At 39.5% G+C, this 15,694-nt stretch overlaps 3 protein-coding genes across 6 annotated transcripts; 1 reads left to right on the top strand and 2 right to left on the bottom strand.

The window, feature by feature from the left end:
• Positions 1-545: 545 nt before the first annotated feature.
• Positions 546-4,818, bottom strand: LOC103976239 (uncharacterized). The gene is made up of 5 exons (XM_065139335.1): positions 4,590-4,818; positions 4,096-4,193; positions 2,239-2,301; positions 1,951-2,114; positions 546-678 (listed from the first exon to the last, which is right to left on the bottom strand). Exons 1-5 carry the CDS (start codon positions 4,816-4,818, stop codon positions 546-548), a joined length of 687 nt encoding a protein of 228 aa, XP_064995407.1.
• Positions 4,819-4,979: 161 nt separating this feature from the next.
• On the bottom strand, positions 4,980-5,684 carry LOC103976240 (UDP-glycosyltransferase 73D1-like). The gene is made up of 2 exons (XM_009391450.1): positions 5,345-5,684; positions 4,980-5,218 (listed from the first exon to the last, which is right to left on the bottom strand). Exons 1-2 carry the CDS (start codon positions 5,682-5,684, stop codon positions 4,980-4,982), a joined length of 579 nt encoding a protein of 192 aa, XP_009389725.1.
• A 3,054-nt stretch (positions 5,685-8,738) lies between these two features.
• LOC103975425 (ras-related protein RABA5a) lies at positions 8,739-14,506 on the top strand. Of its 4 annotated transcripts, XM_018819231.2 has the most exons (4): positions 8,787-9,076; positions 9,549-9,608; positions 13,283-13,675; positions 13,996-14,506. In XM_018819231.2, exons 3-4 carry the CDS (start codon positions 13,333-13,335, stop codon positions 14,328-14,330), a joined length of 678 nt encoding a protein of 225 aa, XP_018674776.2. In that variant the 5' UTR covers positions 8,787-9,076; positions 9,549-9,608; positions 13,283-13,332; the 3' UTR covers positions 14,331-14,506. The 4 variants fall into 4 exon arrangements, with proteins under 4 accessions (XP_009388661.2, XP_009388662.2, XP_018674776.2 ...); XM_009390386.3 differs by lacking the exon at positions 9,549-9,608 and having other exon boundaries at positions 8,739-9,076; XM_009390387.3 differs by lacking the exon at positions 9,549-9,608 and having other exon boundaries at positions 8,739-9,161.
• Positions 14,507-15,694: the final 1,188 nt, after the last annotated feature.

Here is a 15,694-nt window from a genome sequence, read left to right as displayed (position 1 = left end):
TCCTCACTTAAACGGAAATAAGATATACCCTGCTGGCCCGTGCGTGATTCCAACGCGTCCCATCTCGTTCTGCCACCGGATCAAATCTCTTAAATAAATATTAGAATTATTTCTAATTAATCTTTTTATATATATTTTTAGCATAAATCATTTTTTAATATTTTAAATTTTCATCCAAAAACTGAATTAAATATTAGAGGTATTCTTCTAGCTAAATTGTCTATGAAAGAAAGTGATCATGATAGTAATAAACATCAAACATTTTACATGATGATGATTGAAAAGTGTACTATTCAAAACCCAGTCCACAAGTAACATTATAGTCTCATCACTCGAATCTTAACGTCTTTGGTGTCTTCGTTCGAAATTGGGATCCTCAACAATTCTTATTCAACCATGCTTTGCTTTAGCTGTCTCATCTTAACCCTTCTCCAATCCTGCTGCCCCCTGATCTGTAGCATGGAGGTGCAGTTGATACAGCATTTGAAGGAATTCTTCAGTAGGCAACACTTGACAAACAACAAGCGGAGACAAAATGAAGTGATCTACTTCCACAGTTTGGACATGTTCTTCTCGGTCTCTTTCTTCATGACTTTAGCAACTGCCGTCTCAAAATCCTCGAGTTCCATGAACTCTCCTTTCCCGGAGTGCAAACATCCCAGCTTCTGTGCACACAGCCTGAGAATAAAGCAGCAAAACATGCAAGTAAAATTTTATTCAGAGCACAACTTGGCAGAAAGTTTTCCGTATCAATTTTGATTTTCTATAAGCAGATTCGGCATTTCAGCTGCCCACATAATCATCAAAGTCATTCTAAATCTTGAGCACAAGAAACTGTATGAGTTTACAACTAAAAAAAGGTGCCTACCTAAAACTGATGATGATAGAAAGAAAAAAAGTTGGCAGTACCATGTAGAATGGCATGCTTACTACTGTTTAAAGGATTGCCAAGCAAAAAATAACTGCAATCATGAAGCAAATAGTGGAGGAAGAAGGAAGAAACGATCCAAGCATAAACAGATACCTTAAGCTCTGCTCCAGATGCTCCGTTCATTTTTTCTGCAATTTTTTTGAGATCTATTCCACGCATCAAGTTCATCTTCCTCGAGTGAATTTTCAAGATATCGAAGCGGGGCTGAAATACAATTGGAGGTTGATATTATTTGTTAAAGAATAATAATACATGGCCGTTGACTACTCTAACAGTTACCTCTTCGTTGGGATTAAGGAATTCCAAGGTTTGCCTTACCGTACCGTATCGGTGTTTCGACCCGGGCTCGGTACGGTACGATACCGGTGTACCGAGCGGTATACCCTAATATACCGAGTAATTTTATATTTTTTATACTGTAATAGTGCTGCAGTATAATAATGTAACACTGTAATGGTACCGGACGGTACGCTTCGGTATAGCAGACCTTGGATAAAACAATCAACTTCGTTTAGCACACTACTAAACAATATACCAAGAAACTGACTTTTCTATAATACGAATGAAGCTAAATCACAAGATATCAACATGCTTTTATTTTATTTGACGCTTCAAGGCCATCAAGCTGGTTAAGAAGCTCAAGCATCATTCTTTGCACTTCACTGTCACCATTTCCGGTGCCAGATTCCATTCTAGTAGATCCAATACTGTCTATTTCATCCATGAAAATAATTGACAGAGCATGTTCCCTTCAGGAAAAGTATTTGCATTAGCACAGTTCAAATTACCAAATAGGGGACCAAAGCTAATTGATTTTTCCTTTCATGGTCTCTTTAAATTTAACAAAGGATACATAAAGCCATAGTGTTGTTGGAGGTATAAAGTTCCACCCTCCTAGATTGCAAGTGCTAATTCATTTTAGTAATGAAAGAATGCAGCATCTTGATTAACAGGTTTGCCTTGTCCAGGATGATCATTTAGATAATCACAAAAATTGTAGAGATTAAAACTTGACATACCTGGCCATAACAAATAGTTCACGAACCATTCTAGAGCCCTCTCCTATGTACTTCTGAACCAACGCAGAACCAGAAACCCTTATGAAGGTGCAATCAGTATGATGAGCAACCACTCTTGCCAGCAGAGTTTTCCCTGTGCCAGGAGGCCCATAAAGCAAGACACCCTGCGATGTCCCAACTCAATGTTTTATTCACAAGATATGAAAGTCTTTGGGAGAATAGAAACCTGTCTGATAGCATTTCACATCAAGAGAACATACAAATCTGCTATGGCCATAGTAAAAGAACCTTTGGTTGCGCAATTCCAAGGCTTTCAAACAATTCAGGATACTTGATTGGAAGTTCAATAACCTGAAATTGAGTACCAGACTTTATTACATTAGCATCATGTAAATCAACTCAAACTTATCTACATCTGTTATCATATGGTTTTGAGGCATGTATGTGCTCTGTCTACACAGAAAGTGGCACATGCTCCTCACAAGTTTTCTTTTCTTTACAAGATGCATCTTCAAAAACCTAGTTATAGATCATAGATCCCAATCTATGATTCTATTGTGCACCATCTAAAACTATTAATCTGAACTGAGGTTATAGCCTATACAAATATATGATGATAGAAGCCATGACTTGCTCAGCTCCAAAACGAAAGGAAAATTATCAAAAGTGATAATCATATATTTAATATTGAAATATGAGGACACTGCCATATTGTAGTTCTGTCAAGTGCTTTGCTTTCAAATAAATGCAGAAACCATATACATAGAGAGAACACTTCTAATATCGAGTATATATAGTTTAAAAATTTCTGCTTATATGTTAAGTAAAACATTTAGATATCCAAAGACCTAAAAAGATTGAGGAACTACAGGATGAAATTATGGGCTATCAATATATTGACTACATCTAATTCCTTGTCTTAGCAATCTAGAACAACTTATATTATAGTTTCCTTTCCTAGAAAAGTAGAAAATTTTAAAAATCACACTTTTCTTGCATCTTTGAGTAATGATATTCAGCATTTAAATTGAATCAAAATTGCTGAAGGGCACATAAACAGAATTGAAGGGTTGTACTTATCATAGAACCTGCTCCTCATGTGCTACCTCCATTTCAAGATTCATAGTGCAATACCCATAATCCCTTTTACTTATCAACATAAGTGGAATTATGAATCTTAAAAAGAACTAATATAAAAAGGAATATTAAAGTTTCTTTTAACTTTATGTAAGTTTTATTTTACCCTTCAAATGTATGAGCAAGTCATATTTCTGCTAGAAAACAGGACTACATTCGCAGAGTATCTTCAGATCGGAAATCAGATTTCATCCCGGGTATGTATTGGAAGATTAAGATCATATTCAGGATGATCAATCTTAGTTATATCATGGGCATTTTCTATTGTTATAAAATATATAAGCCATTGATGATCCATGACTTTGATAGAATTTTTAGATTGAAAAATACTTATGGAGCTTGGTCTAGAGGTTTTTAGAAATGTCTACATTTTATTCAAAAGTAACAATTTGGACTTTAGTAATGATATGGTAATAGTAATACATATTCAGTTATTGAAATTTATTTACAAAATTTTGACGGATGAATACATATTACATATTGATTCGCTCAGAAGAATCTTACAAATAACTTTCATTACCAAGACTCAGATTGTTACTTCTGAAACAAAAATAAGAATATTGAAAAGAAACAAAAAATTGTGAATATTTTTAAATCTGAAATATTCTACCAAGATCACAAATCACCTCCAGCCTACATGCTTTATCTTCGTGAGTATAATCAATAGAAATCTAGAGAAGTCCAATACATACCTATGATTCATCTTCCTGAGTATAATCGTAATTTTTTTCGTATCTTTCTCTGCTTGAATGATGCTGAATCAAGCCTGTAAACCATGTTAATTATAGCCAAATTTTGTCCATTACTTTTAACAATTTTCAATTCAGTAATGAGTAGCAATTAGCTAACATGTCAAAAAAGTTCCAAATAGATGCAAACAAATTTTGAGGGTGAAAAATGCAGAAAAATCATAAATAGAATCAATGAAATCTCTGTTTCTCATGAGAAAAATAAGTGTTAGGTGGTAAATCCAAGAAGAAAAAAGGGCAAATAAGCTACATAATTTACCTTGACTAAGACCTTTGATTTCCCCATAACCTTCACCACCTCACCGACATAAGAACCAGGCTCCTGAAGTAGCTGCAGCTCCTCTCGGAGCATCCTTACTGCAACCACAGACCACAGTAGGCACACTCAATTAGTTAGTAAAGAAACATTGGCATTTGCTTGGGTGTTGTATGAAATTGCTCATAGGTTTATAAGCGATTCAGATTAAACCAAACTGTGGTTTAAACTTTGACATCGTCTTTTGGAGAGCTTTTAAAGACTTTTAAATCTCATACATAAGATTGAATTGTAGATAATCTAATTAGATAACTGGGTGGAGCCTTAATAATACTAGATAGACATAGATGAGATAATCTCATCAACCTGTAGATATCAACAAAGTATAAAGTAATCAAGTGAATTATTGGAGTTCAAAATTGTTTTATTTGAGGAGGTATTCTTCGAATGTCATCCTCCCTTCGAGTATCACATAATTCTTATTTCGGAGAGATAACTGAAGCTTCTGTGCGTCGGAAGTTCGTGTGCAAGCTCCAGAGCATGTCGGCTCATGAGCGTCAAGTCTTCTGACGACGAGCCTTCTTGGCCTTCTCCCCCGGCTCCTTGGCCCTCATCCTCCTCTCTTCTTCTTCCGCTTCCTCCATCCAGCCGCTCCGTGACCGCCTTCTCCACGTCCTCCCGGGTGATCAGACCTTCCGAATCATCGGCAATACGAGGACTGGACATGTTGGTCTTGAGCTGTGGCTCTTCGACGCCTCCGGGCCAAGTCCTATCTCGATCAGACGAGAAGAGCTGTGGCTCCCGATGCTTCCGAAGCTAACGTAGATAACGGACCCCGTCTCCTTGGCGTCGAGCCAGTTTCCTAATGTAGTTCTCGTCGACGTTCGTCAGACTGGTCCTGGAGCCCAAACCTTCTTCTCGAGCGCCTTCTGGTAGCTGTCGATGAAGGCGGCCTCCAGTTCGCGAAAGCTGTTCATCACCAACTCATCGGCCGTGGATTCAGCCTCCGCCACCTCGTCGCGGAGCTTCTCCCATCCTGGATAGTCGAAGAAACTCATAGATTGGGCTCTCACCACCTCCACCTTGTGAGGCAAGTCGGGTACGAGGAAGGGCTCGAATGTGTCGGCTAAATGGTAACCGGACTTGTGCTTGCTCACGTTACGAGTGCACAAGAGGAAGAAACAGGAGGGCGCGTGGTATACAAACCGAGGCACACGCAGTTCGCGAGCGACCTCACTCGTTCACGGACAACATGCGTCGGAGATGATGCAGCTTGGCTTCGGGCACTGCTGACGGAGGTGGAAGTTCTTGACGAGCTCCCATGACGGGATGACGTCGTAGCTCTGGCAGCCCTCCGACAACCCAACTTCGGCACAAGGGAACCGGAGCTCACCAAATTGAATCAGCAGGCCGGCCGCGTTCGCACGATCGATCAAGACCTTGAACCGGGCAGTGTTGCCGGGGGTGGTCACGACGCTGACGGCCACCGCTTGGAGCGCGAGAAGACGAGCCAGGTCGATCACGGGGATCATGTGGCCTTGGACAAGGAGAGGAACCAAGACGAAGTGAGGTTTCCGGTTGCCGTAGCTCATGGCCGTTGGGTCGGTCATTTTGAGCAGGGAAGAGGCGGCGGCTTAGCTTGTGGCGGCCGCTGCGCCGAGTTTGGAACCTGAACAGTGGATTCTGGAGTCGATCAACGGGAGGAGACTGAGCGAATCCTCCTCCTCCTCCTCATAAAGACCATGATTCATACACGGAAGAAGAGGTGAGATTGACTTGGAATCTGGGATTGCAAGGCATTTCTGGGATGCACTTATTGTCTTTTCCCGACACGAGTCAACAACATGGACACGATGCATCCATCCTCTCGCCAATGACGAGAACAATGTCCAATACGATGTCTGCTTGGAAGGTTTCGAGTGTGATTGCGTCAATTAGGATCTCGAAAGAGACGGTGGAACGGTTCAAATAATGTTAAGTTGTGATTAACATATTTTGTGCTCACGAAACTGTAAACGAAGATATCACATTAAGACCAGAGAGATGGTGAGTTGGAACATCGGAAGTCAGATTTTGACCGACGACCACGTCGGTACATCACACCGAAGGATTCCATTCGTGTAAACAAAGATTAAAAATAAAAAGGCAAAATAAGTGCCATCGTGCGCATGCATTGATATTTTAGTATCTCTATAGATATATAGAGTAATTATCTATTATCTCCTATAGTTAATTATGATTAGTATATTAAATTTTATATTTAAAAAAATAAAATTACATCTTTATATGGTGAAACATTTAATTTCAATTTTTCTTACATCGTTAATTTTGTTGACAAAAAAAATCGCACTTGTTGTCATATCCAAAAAAACATGAATGAAAATGATAAAAACATAATTTTATTATTTTTAAATTATTAAATTTGAATCCCCATCTCGTCATAATCGATTTATCTTCCTCTCCTCTTTTCGATCTACTTATTTGTCGTTTATCCACCGCATTTGCTCGACCTACATCACTCGACCATCGCTGCACCTGTAACGCTTGCTGTCGTTGCATCGAACCTAGCTCACCCATCGCACCTGCTCAACTGTCGCACTTGCTTGCCCTCCGCATAATTGAGAGCATTTGTTGGACACCGAAGGAGGTTGGTGGCTCAATTCTAAAGCTTCTAGAGGTTGCCGAGGGTGGAGTGAGGATTGATAATGGAGGTGCAGCTGATTGATAATGGAGGTGCAGCTGAGTGAGGGTTGAGGAGCTTTTCGTTATACATGAGGACAACAATCTTGAAGTGTTACAAGCAAGTGCTGAGGTTGTCTGGATTCATATTTAGGGATGATTGGGTTTCCATCATCATTGGTTCATCTGTTTGCTTTTGCTTCTCCTTACATGTCACTCAGTTGACTTTATCTATGGAATGACGTCAAATTGTTTAATGGATTCCAATTGTATTAACAATTTGTTATATGTTATAATCATGACATGACAGCTACATTACAATATATTCTTTTCTTCAATTTTTCACAATGTTCCAATCAGAAGGGCAGCATACACAGGTAATATAGTGAACGCATCTAATCGTGCAATGGTCGACCAGGTGCGACAGGTGAGTTGGGTCTAGTGCGATAGCAATGAGTAGTGCAAGAGAGACGACGATCGAGCGGTATAAGAGTAGCAACATTCAAGCAGTGTAAGAGCGACGATGACGAGCATTACAGGAGTAACAATGATCGTACAATGCAAGTCAAACGGGTGCAATGGGCAAACGATGGACAAGTAGATCGAAAAAAAGAGAGGAAGAGAAATTGATTAGGGTGAGAAGTGAATATAAAATTAATAATTTAAAAATAATAAAATTATATTTTTATAAGTGTGATAAAATTAATGATATAATAAGAATTAAGGTTAAATGTTTTTTCTTATCCTAATTTTTTTAAAAATATATAAAAATTGAGATACTAATCATAATTAATTATCGGGATAACATGTAATTAGTTATGTAATTACTTATGTAGCCGTATGATTCACCTTTTTAAGATCTTGCTTCTTTCGACTCTGCACTCAAAGGTGAGTCGTCTGGTGGCGGTAAGGTGATAGGATTAAGAATGGGAACTCGATGCTTTTACAGGTAGCACACTACACGTGCACTCGACAGCCGGCACCCCCTCAAAAGAGGCCCAACACGGCTTCGATGCAAGCGCTGAGCTCGCACTGGACGCCGAGCAAAGGAATGGTAGTGGGTAGTGCGTTGGTCAAGAAAGAGGAGGACAATGGCGACCATGCCTGTAGCTTGCGCTCGCTTCCTGGGAAAGGAGACATAGGAGAAGTTGTAAAAACCGTGGGATGTGGCCTTGTTTGATGCTTTGATTCTTGAAATGGAGTCGTTGCCATTCCAAAGCAGATAAGTGAGCTGATGAAAGTCGATGAATTGACGAATGATGCAGGTGATTCTTCTACATCTCTCTGTTCCTCTGTGTCTGTGTAGCGGACTGATGCCTTCCTCTTTTCTCTGCGGTCAGAAATATCGGTTTCTTCATACGAGGGGGCAGGTCTCGGCAGACCGCGGCGGCGGCGGCGGCGGCGGCACCTCTGGTGCTTGTGCAGGGACATCTGGGTCTCCAGCTCGGGTGCCCGCCATCTACAGTGCACGCGCATCCCCCGCCCACTATTGCGCCGCCATGCCCGTACACCAGGAGTTCTACCAGCAGCAAGCACCGGAGGGGCCCCGCTGCTTGCACGGGTAGAGCGGACGGACGCGTCGCCGAAATCCGAGGTTAGGTGCAGTTGGAGAGCATAGGAAGAAAGAGAGGAGAGGGAGGAGCAGTGAGCACCGGAAGAGAAAGCGCGAGTGCAGCTGACGGTGAGGGCGGAGGATGGCAACGGCGAGGTGGCCCTCGAGTACTGAAACGTGTTGGGCACCACTCGGTCTGTTTACATATTTCTTCTGACACACTATTTAGAAAATTAAAATTATTCATATAAAAAAACTCAAATTTTAGTTTTAATGAAGTATATTAAACATATAAAAATATATATTTTTTATTTTTTGAATTTCTAATAATTAAATGACGTTTTCCTTTCACTAATGAAGAGTAATATATATATTTGTGATTTTGATTTTTTGTTAGAGAGATACTGTGGTAACGTTTTACCCTCGAAGCAAAGCAGGTGAAACGAGAAGCGGAGATCGGGACTTCGTCCCTCCGTCGGCGCTCGTCGAGATTTTAACGCCTGCGGTAAAGATCCGTTCACCGCCCCTCACCTACGGTACAGTTACCCCTCTCTGGAATCTTCCGTGGACGCCAACCTTGCTGCTCTTTAAAGAAAGAACCCCCAAAACCCCCAAAACGGGGGCCGGCCAGGGACGAAAGCAGAGGAAGCCTATCCGAAGCTCGTCGCCAGAAGGCCGATGGATTGGTAGGGGCAGGGTAAAGGTCGATCCTTGGGCGTGGATAGATGCGCGTCGTGCGGGTTTCGTGGTCAGGTGAGGGATCTTTGGTGTCGGTGCCGACCCTGCGATGGAATTCGTGGGTCCCTTGCTTGATCTGAGTTGTTTCGGCGTGATGTAGGTAGTTCAGCTCTGAGGTTTTTGCTAGATTTGACGCATTTTCTCTGTTCCGTCGGGATATTTGACGTTTTGCTTTCAAGTTCTCTGCCAGATTTACTCCGCAGGCTCTGGTTGGATCGAGTTCTTGTGTTGCATCTGGTTTCTCGTTATCTTTTTTCTAAACAAAATTGGATCTTTGAGGCGGTTAGCAACGGTTCCTTGATTTCTTGAAATATCTAGTTCCCTGTAACTTTAGCTTGCTACTCGTCGTATTCATTCTTGATTTTGGAATGAAGTCGGCATTGTTATGGGGAGTGGGGTTCTTTTTCTGTTACATTCAATTTGATCTTTATATATCTACTGTTACGACCTGAAAGGTAATCTGAGAGGTTCGGTTTTTCATGTACAGAAGTAAACGCAAAATTTGGATTTTTTATTGTTGCTAGCATCAGTCGACTTTTTTCCCCCGGTAAACATAATCCACTAGTGCTTCTCTTTCTGCATTTTGTGTTTAGCTTGATGATTTCACAAGATCATGAATGCTAATCTCCTCGATGTAGTAACCTAGACACAGTAAATCTTGCTGTTTTGATCATGAACTTTGCTATGATTCGTCGTACGCATATCATCATTATCCTGATATAGTTGCAATGCGGCTAAGTGCACGATCTGAGATAGAGAGGAACACCCCCAAGGTATTGATTTGTAATAGATTGGATTTGACAAAAACTAGAACCAAGTTTCTGCTTGATATAGGTTTCTGACACAACCTGGTGATGGTGGACCAACACTAGAATTCCATTATTAACTGAAAGGAACCAAGCATGGCATCATTTTTACCAATGTAGCATTCACACAATTCCTGTTAGTTAGCGTTACTACCCAGTTTAGTTTAGTTCTATCTTTTCGATTGATGAATCTTTACGAGTTACTTGAGATGAGGGATATTTAAAATTTTTGGTTGAACATACTTCTTTTATCGAAAATCTGAGAACATACTTGCTCAAGGTGATTATCGAGTCATGTATAATTATTACTCTTGAGGGTCTGCTTTGATGCTACGGTTGACTTGAGTAACCATGATTCAGGTCTTTAAAAAAAAAAAAACACTCTCTCTGCTTGTACAAGTTAAGCTGCATATATTAAACATTCCCTTTGAGCATAGTTATTCTTAGATTAGATGCTCTATATGTAGGAGGTCCCATTAACAACAGATGATCTATTTTATAAGAATCTACAGTAAGCGAACAGGATGGCTATGTTTAGAAAAAGCTAGAGTGGAGTTCTAGTGCACTATTAATCTTCTAGTGGTGTTGAGTGTGTTATATATATCTAAAAGTCCACCAACCCTTTGATTCTAGGACATGAACATTAGATAGTGGATGCCGGTGTTGAAGCAAGGGTTGATTCTAAAGCTTGAGTCTGGGGAATTGTTAAAGACATCTAGTTAAAATTGATAGGTCACTGCAAAGGTTGATTGGCTCTTCGTTAGTGCCTTCTTCAGTAGACTAATATGGAAAATGGAAGGATGAAGGAATAATCAAAATGCAACTCGATGGAGATACAAGGAGGTTTCTTGATTATGATGTATATCATGCCACGGTATAGAAGGAAACATTGAATAAGTTGATGTCTTCAGGTTGGTAAAGCTAACCTTTGTCTTGGATGAGTAGAAGTTTTTGTGGAAGTTAAACATACAAACCTAGAAGTTACATTTTGATAGCATGGTGATCTAGATGAAATCTTGCAATGTTATGGTATTATGGGCTATGCTAGTTCTCTACCAACCAGGTAGAAAAGAACACAAACTATGTTTGGTTTGTTTTGGGGTAAGATAAGAACACCATTGATTAATTATGACATATTGATTATTCATCTTAGTTGCTTGGATTTACTAATATACTAATGCTAAGTTTTATCTACTATCACTGTTTATGGTGGAATATGGAATGTGATTGGAAATGGATGCAGAGGATGCATAAATAGGCTACTAAGTGCAATTCATGTCATAGGATAGATTAGGTATATCTGTAATCTAGTCATAGGAAGTATCATTAAGCTACATTGAGCTAGGGTTTACCAGACTAAGAAGAACATGGAAGTCTGCTGCTTGGATTGGCAAAGTCTGTAGAACAAGCTGATATTGATTGAATATTAATGGTGTGTTCCATTTGTAAGCAAACAAGGATAGCCTTGGAGGAAGTGGCTGATTCTAGCAACCTGGTTGTTCTAGTCAAATATTATATCATTTATGTATGTCTAAATGAGGTTTCAGTTACTATAGTTGTCTAAAGTTAGAAAAAGTAAGGATGAGGCTCAAGTTTGAGACAAATGTTATGTTAAAGAAACAACCAGTCATCAAAACCAAAGCCTACTGGTTTCATAATAGAAATTTGTACTCTTTCAGAGTTCATTCAAGTTTTGGGTCACAAGCAATAGCCAAAAGTTTGTTGAGAACAGTGTGCTGTGGCTTTGGAGAACAAGGACTTTGGTAGGTTTAACCTTGAGATAATAACAGTGAAGCAAGCCATTGGTCAATCTTTGAAGTGTTATATTTCACTGTATCATGAGTCACAAGCTATGACCAAAAGTTTGATGAGAAAAGTGTGCCATGGCTTTGGAGAACAAGGACTTTGGTAGGTTTAACCTTGAGATAATAACAGTGAAGCAAGCCATTGGTCAATCTTTGAAGTGTTATATTTCACTGTGTCATGACTCTGTAAGTTTTTCTTTTAACCAAAGAAATAAGAAGCTATACTAAGGCTTTAAGCATCTGGTAAGTTTTTCTTTTAACCAAAGAAATAAGAAGGTATACTAAGGCTTTAATCATATGGTAAGTTTTCCTTTTAACCAAAGAAATAAGAAGCTATGCTAAGGCTTTAAGCATCTGGTATATAAAACTCCCTCCACATTGGATGACTAGATATTATAAGAAAATCAAAGGAAAATTTCCTTGCAACAAAAAGGTGCACTTGGAAGTCCTAGCAAAACTCGCTACCCAGTTGACAACACTATTTGCTTCCCTAAAGGTGTGTTTGAACTGGATACTTTTGAACTTCATTGTGGGAGTCAATATGTCCCTGAAGGTGTTGATTAGCTGCCAAGGAGGGGGTTTCTTGTTGTTGATAACCTCCATCAGTCACACTCCTCACAGATGTGAGTAATCTTTTTTTGAAGTGCATAATTGAATGTGCAATTCTAAAGGGTAAACACCAGGGGCATGGCGAGTTATTCTGTAATAAAGCCATATATATCGGTTATTTAAGTGGTATGTGGTCTATCAGTGCCGTAAAATCTGAATAAAAACTGAATCAAAAGAAAATTTAGCACTACGGAATTAGGGCAACAACATTGGACATCAGCTGTGGTATTTAGAAAATTCTGAGTGTGGCCATGGCTCTTTTGAGCTTCTTAGTTTGGAATATTTTAGAACTAAGACTTGTTGGTTATCATTTGTCTGCAAGTGTGTTTGGGGCCTTGGGTCTGCTCAGAATTGGTTGCTGGGCTAGTTAAAGTGCCATTGGATGTTCAGGGAGAGCTCTAATTTGCTCATAGATTTTAGAAACTTAAATTTTATAATGTTAAGATATTTACTATATCAAGTAGATAAAAATTAATGTTTGCTGCTTCAATTGACAAATACAATGGAATTATTTGCATTGTTGCCAGTATTGACATGAGGAGCGGCAAGGGACAATTGGCCAAGATTGGTAGGATCTACTTGATGGGATTTGAGGGATAAAAATTGATAAAAAAAAATAATTATGAAAAATTTAAAACAGCAAAACATTATACAACATTATAAAATAACATATGAGGATAAGTGAAAAAAATCTTATGATAACATAAGCATTTACAACTAAAATTGTACCAGTCTTGGGCAAAGAGAGTTGAAGGCTTATTAAGAAGTAATCTTTTATTGGAAACTGTTTTCTTTTTTTTATTCAGTTTGTAAATGATAATAAGTAACTGTTGATTCTTATAAACTGCTGTGTGTATATACGTGTCATATTGTTCTCTTTGATATGACTTCAAAAGCAGGTGATTAACTCATATATTCTATTGTTGAACCAAATTCCGAAGTCTCATCTTGGATTTGTGTAGTTTTGTTCTCATGCCTTTTGGTAATTGCTTTTGTCTTAGGTATGATATTTTAGTTAGTGCTGCACTAGGACCATTGGCTAAAGAGTTGAATGATGGATTACAATGGAGATGAAGACCAGAGCCAGGACTATCTTTTTAAAATTGTTATGATTGGTGATTCTGCTGTCGGAAAATCGAATTTGCTAGCGAGGTTTGCTCGAAATGAATTTTACCCAAACTCCAAGTCCACTATCGGGGTTGAATTCCAAACCCAAAAGATGAACATCGATGGGAAGGAAATCAAAGCTCAGATATGGGACACCGCAGGCCAGGAGCGCTTCAAAGCTGTGACATCTGCATATTACCGAGGAGCTGTGGGAGCCTTGGTGGTTTACGACATCAGCAGGCGCCAGACTTTTGATAGCGTTGGTCGATGGCTCAATGAACTGCACAGTAAGTACCATGTTTACTGCACATTTTGTTTTTATAAGAAAGTTTCTGATGCTTGATTTCAGCTATTGGATTGTGTTTCAAAAGTTCATTAGGAACCATAGTTTCAGTCAAGGTATAGTGATGTTTGCTGGGCTTTGCCATGATGGGTTGTCACCAACACCTGATACTGGTTCCAAACTTGGGAACCATTTGCATAGGGTGGAACCTTAATATTGCTATCAATATCTATCATATTTCTTCCTTTGATTTATCCTTTCAGCACGGTCTTTTGCCATGGCAAAAGGCAAGCCATCTGATGCTTTGTTGATATACTGAAACAGCTTACTCCGACATGAACGTGGTGACCATTCTGGTTGGCAACAAGACTGATCTCAAGGATGTGAGGGAGGTTACCACCGCAGAGGGCAAGGCCTTAGCTGAGGCCCAAGGCCTCTTCTTCATCGAAACCTCTGCATTGGACTCCTCCAACGTCGCAGCAGCCTTTCAAACTGTAGTTAAGGAGATTTATCACATACTAAGTAGGAAGGTGTTCCTGTCTCAAGAGCAGAAGAAGCACGAGATGTCATCGTTGAGCAATGGGAAGACAGTCATCTTACAAGGGGATTCGAATGGTGTGAGCGATGGAGCTAGGGGATACTGGTGCTGTTCATCCTGAAACGAGCTACGAGAAATCGTTTTCATCATCAGTTTGCAGATCTTTTGTTTTAGATTCACTTGATTTTGTTTTCCTTGTGCAGTTGCTTTGTGATTGATGGTATAATTGTCAAATGTTAGCTGCTCATTTACTCTTTGCTTGCTGGTATCCTAATGAATGTTATATGGTGAGCTACACATGGCAGTAGCGCAGGCAAAAGGATGGCTTCCGGGATAGTGTAGAAAATGAGGATGATATATAGTAAGTGTACACAAAGGATAAGGAAAAAAAGACAAGATCGAAAGTATTGAGATTCTATTCCTTTTTTATTTATGTTAAGATGGGTGAGGGATGAATCATTTTGGATCAGTCAACGGTGATCTAAATCAAGGTCATGTCCGCTGGACATTTAGGTCCATTCTAATGAATCGTATGTTTCTTTCTGTTCTTATATTTTTATGTGACTGATCCAACATGATTATGTATGGCGTGCAAATGGAATTAGGCCTTGAAAGGTGAATTCTTCTTCCAATTAAAGTAGATTTAACATGTGAACCTGCTTGGGTAGAATAATATTAAAGACTTTTGTTTAGAGGCACATAAAACTCGAAAACCCCAAAGCCCATTCGATGTTACAATATAACGAGCGAGGAACATTATGCGGGAAGAAATTGGATATTAAATAGTCAGCAATCAACTATCATCCATGACTAGTTGGGTTAACTGCATTAAGAGGTCCACTGGGGAGATGGATTTCTCTTTTGACAGGAATCTTTTGTCGGTAAGATGTGTCCACGCTCGAGGAACCCACACATATGTGTATTTCAGTTAAGGGAGTAGAGAACAAGAGACACTGTAAGCAAATCCACCATGCCGAATCCAGCCACCGTTGAACTCACTCTTAGCATCGTACTTGAAACAGTGGATCAAACGCAACAAATCATTAGTCTAGAATACACGGGGAATGAGATGAACCTGTACCGTCTCCCAATCGATCCGTGTACTGCACGAGAGCATTGTTAGCTTAAGGGCGGCACGTACGTCTCTCGATGCCAATTGGCTGGGAAAGAGACAACCGCTAACCTTCACTGCTCTATTTCTTCTACTCATTACGTTCTCGATCACAACCTCCCTCATGCAGCCAAGCCAGTCTTTCGGATGGACGACCACAAAAGACACTACCGTTGCAGTTGTGTGCAAATTAATGAAAGCAAGAAAGTTTGCAAAGAATCTGAAAATTATAAACATGTCCTCGTAATTAACTCTCATTAGTTAATCAATAATATAATGTTGTTGGAACCTGATTGAAATATTCTTCATAAATTAGTCAGTGGTGATTAATTTTTTTTAAAAAAATATTTAAATATAAATAATAAAAATATTTG

This window comes from Musa acuminata, chromosome BXJ3-2 (genome assembly GCF_036884655.1).
Source record: "Musa acuminata AAA Group cultivar baxijiao chromosome BXJ3-2, Cavendish_Baxijiao_AAA, whole genome shotgun sequence".
NCBI classification, from domain to species: Eukaryota; Viridiplantae; Streptophyta; class Magnoliopsida; order Zingiberales; family Musaceae; genus Musa; species Musa acuminata.
Note: the sequence above shows the minus strand (reverse complement) of the source record. Positions and strands in the feature narration are given on the sequence as shown.

Bases quoted from the DNA above. Each gene is read 5' to 3' on its own strand.
- LOC103975425 (XM_009390386.3), top strand. From the start codon at position 13,333: ATGATGGATTACAATGGAGATGAAGACCAGAGCCAGGACTATCTTTTT. The intron at 13,676-13,995 runs GTAAGTACCATG...ATACTGAAACAG, and splicing joins ATGGCTCAATGAACTGCACA to CTTACTCCGACATGAACGTG.
- LOC103976239 (XM_065139335.1), bottom strand. From the start codon at position 4,818: ATGTCCAGTCCTCGTATTGCCGATGATTCGGAAGGTCTGATCACCCGG. The intron at 4,194-4,589 runs GTTATCTCTCCG...CTGTGGTTGCAG, and splicing joins TCCGACGCACAGAAGCTTCA to TAAGGATGCTCCGAGAGGAG. The intron at 2,302-4,095 runs GTAAATTATGTA...ACTCAATTTCAG, and splicing joins AATCAAAGGTCTTAGTCAAG to GTTATTGAACTTCCAATCAA.
- LOC103976240 (XM_009391450.1), bottom strand. From the start codon at position 5,684: ATGAGCTACGGCAACCGGAAACCTCACTTCGTCTTGGTTCCTCTCCTT. The intron at 5,219-5,344 runs GTTGTCCGTGAA...GTTACCATTTAG, and splicing joins CTGCATCATCTCCGACGCAT to CCGACACATTCGAGCCCTTC.